Here is a 2,599-nt window from a genome sequence, read left to right as displayed (position 1 = left end):
ACACACACACACACACACACACACACACACACACACACACACACACATATATATACACACACACCACCCACTCTTCTACCCAGCCACCCTTGACACCGTCATTTAACACACTTACTGCCAATGTCTTCTCTGTACTCTCAGTGTCCAGCATGGTCACGGAACAGAAAAGGCCCTTCCTGAACCTCTGAAGTATGTCTCTCATAGGGTAGTGCCAAGAAGCAATCACTGCTTACAATTTATGAAACAATCTACTGACTGTTATTCTCAGATGAAAATTTACACGAGTAGGGCTGGGGATAGCCAACTGATAAGAGTATTTGCGTGGCATGCACGAAGCCCTGGGTTCAGTCTCCAATACTGAATAAACAGCATAGGTGTTCTACACCTGTAGTCTCAGCATTTCGGAGACACAGGCAAAACAGAAAACATCCCTGGTACTCACACCAGGCATAGTAATAAGCACAAACAATATGGAATTTGCTTGTCCTGAACCAGGACTGAAAATGTCTTTGTTATTATGTGGTCAGAGAAGCTTTCAAACCACTGCTGCAGATCAGATTTCAACACTGTTTTCTCCAGTAAGCTCCTGATGCTTTCTGTTAACAGATGCAGCACACAAGAGAACACTGGCACCTACTACCCTAGAACACACAGCGCTTCCAGCCAGGCAGTTTACCCCTGTAGCCCTGCATAGTTTCCATGCACCAGCCAGCAACTGGTTACCAGTAACTCTGTATATAACTTAGTGTTCCTTCTACTAAGTTTTTTTTTTACCCCCAAATCAATGAGTACTAGCTGGGGATGTAGCTCAGTGAGCACATGCTGAGCATGTGTAAGGCCCTACTCAGCCCCCAGCACCATGCAACTATGAGAATGCCTTTAAGTATGACACATACACTCCACACTGCTGGCGCACCTCTCTGGGCACAGTGTTATTACTCCATCATTCTATACAGAGGAGCGTAGAAAAAAACCAAACAATTAAAGGTGAGAAGCACGTGCGACCTGTCTCCTTGTATTGCTGATGGCTGTGTGTAGGCAGATCGTACCTGGAAACACGTGCTGCCCAGACACCATGACGAGCAGCTTCTCTTGCTCCTCCATGAGCCTCTGCAGTTGCTCCAGCTGCTGCCTCTTCAGTTGCTCCTGCTTCTTTTGCTGTAGTTCTTTCAGCTTTGTAAGTGTGAAATCAAAGTTGGATTACACTTTCTGACACGGCTTACCATCTACCTTACCTTCATTCTCCCTGGTAAACAATCTCAGAGAAAGACCCCCAATCAATAAAATCTGCTACGAAAACACTCAAATTTCATTTCTTCTAAAGTAAGTCATGTCAGTATCTCAAATAAAATATAGGGGGAGCAACTCCTTTGAGTCTTCTAAGAATATTCCAGGATAGAACTACTTTCTAATATTTGATCAACCCATTCTTTTCAATTTTTTTTTTTTTTTTTTTAAGAGATGGGGTTTCTCTGTGTAGCCCTGGCTGTCCTGGACTCGCTTTGTAGAACAGGCTGGCCTTGAACTCACAGAGATCAACCTGCCTCTGCCTCTGGGATTACAGGCCTATGCCACCATGCCTAGCTTAAACAGCCATTTCTAACTTCACTTTTACCAAATGATGGAGCAATTTAAAACCATGAATTTATCTTAATTGCTACGTTCTGTAGATGTATATTTATACCAAACATACCTTAACATTTCACATTAGAAAACAAAATTGTGGGATTTTGAGAATTCAGAGTAAAGAGGAAGCAAGATGACCAATCATTCAATGCCTATAACAATACAAATACCTGAGGCCAACCTACCTGTTCTAGTTTTTTAAAAAGCGGGTTTTTATTAGCCACTTCTTTGAGTTCACTCGCAAGATCAGGCATAAAGTCATTTTTGTTATCCTCCTGATATCCAGGGGTATCCTGACATGTCAATGTTGGTTCCTTTTTAATTAAAGGAAAGACTATGTGAGCATCAGAGTTTTCTGAATGTAGTTTATAAGGTCCTCCAGCCTCCAACTTCTGTTCTTCACGAAATGAATCTTCTTCACTACTAATGCTGAAGCTATTCGAAAAGTGGATGGCTTTAACAGGGAAGCTGGTGGAAACATTTGTCGCTGCTTGCTTCTCGTCTGCTTCCAGAATAGGAAATCCTTGATTTACTATGACCCCAGCCCGAGAAGGACTGGTCATCCACTGGGTTAGAAAGTCCTGCCCACTGTTTAATTCTGAAGAGGTTGGCATCAGGAACATTTTAATTTAATGTTCTTATCTAAACAATGAGAGATCCAGAATACCTATTGACTTCCAACACCTGTAAAAAAGAAAGCCAACAAAAAGTATTCATTACAACTATTATAGATGCTTTACGTCAAAGTAGCCCAAAAAGTAACATTAATCCCACAAAAGACTTTAGCAGGGAATGACAAATTGGTTCAGTGGGTGTAAGTGCTTGCCACCAAGCCTGATGACATAATCCCCAGTTGCTACATGGTAGAAAAAGAGAACTCGCACAAGTTGTCCTGTGAATTCAACATTCATGCACAGCACATATGTGAACATGCACAAACACACACACACACACACACACACACACACACACA

At 42.1% G+C, this 2,599-nt stretch overlaps 1 protein-coding gene across 1 annotated transcript; it reads right to left on the bottom strand.

Moving 5' to 3' along the window:
- Positions 1 to 1,049: 1,049 nt before the first annotated feature.
- LOC129679313 (centromere protein J-like) lies at positions 1,050 to 2,261 on the bottom strand (the record flags this gene model as incomplete). Its single annotated transcript, XM_055610337.1, has 2 exons — positions 1,812 to 2,261; positions 1,050 to 1,173 (listed from the first exon to the last, which is right to left on the bottom strand). Coding segments are annotated over exons 1-2 (562 nt in total), but the record flags the coding sequence as incomplete, so codon positions are not given.
- Between the last annotated feature and the right edge of the window lie 338 nt (positions 2,262 to 2,599).

This window comes from Psammomys obesus, unplaced genomic scaffold (genome assembly GCF_907164565.1).
Source record: "Psammomys obesus unplaced genomic scaffold, mPsaObe1.curated_primary_1811, whole genome shotgun sequence".
Lineage (NCBI taxonomy): Eukaryota > Metazoa > Chordata > Mammalia > Rodentia > Muridae > Psammomys > Psammomys obesus.
The sequence above is the reverse complement of the archived record's forward strand: the minus strand, read 5'-3'. Positions and strand labels throughout refer to the sequence as shown.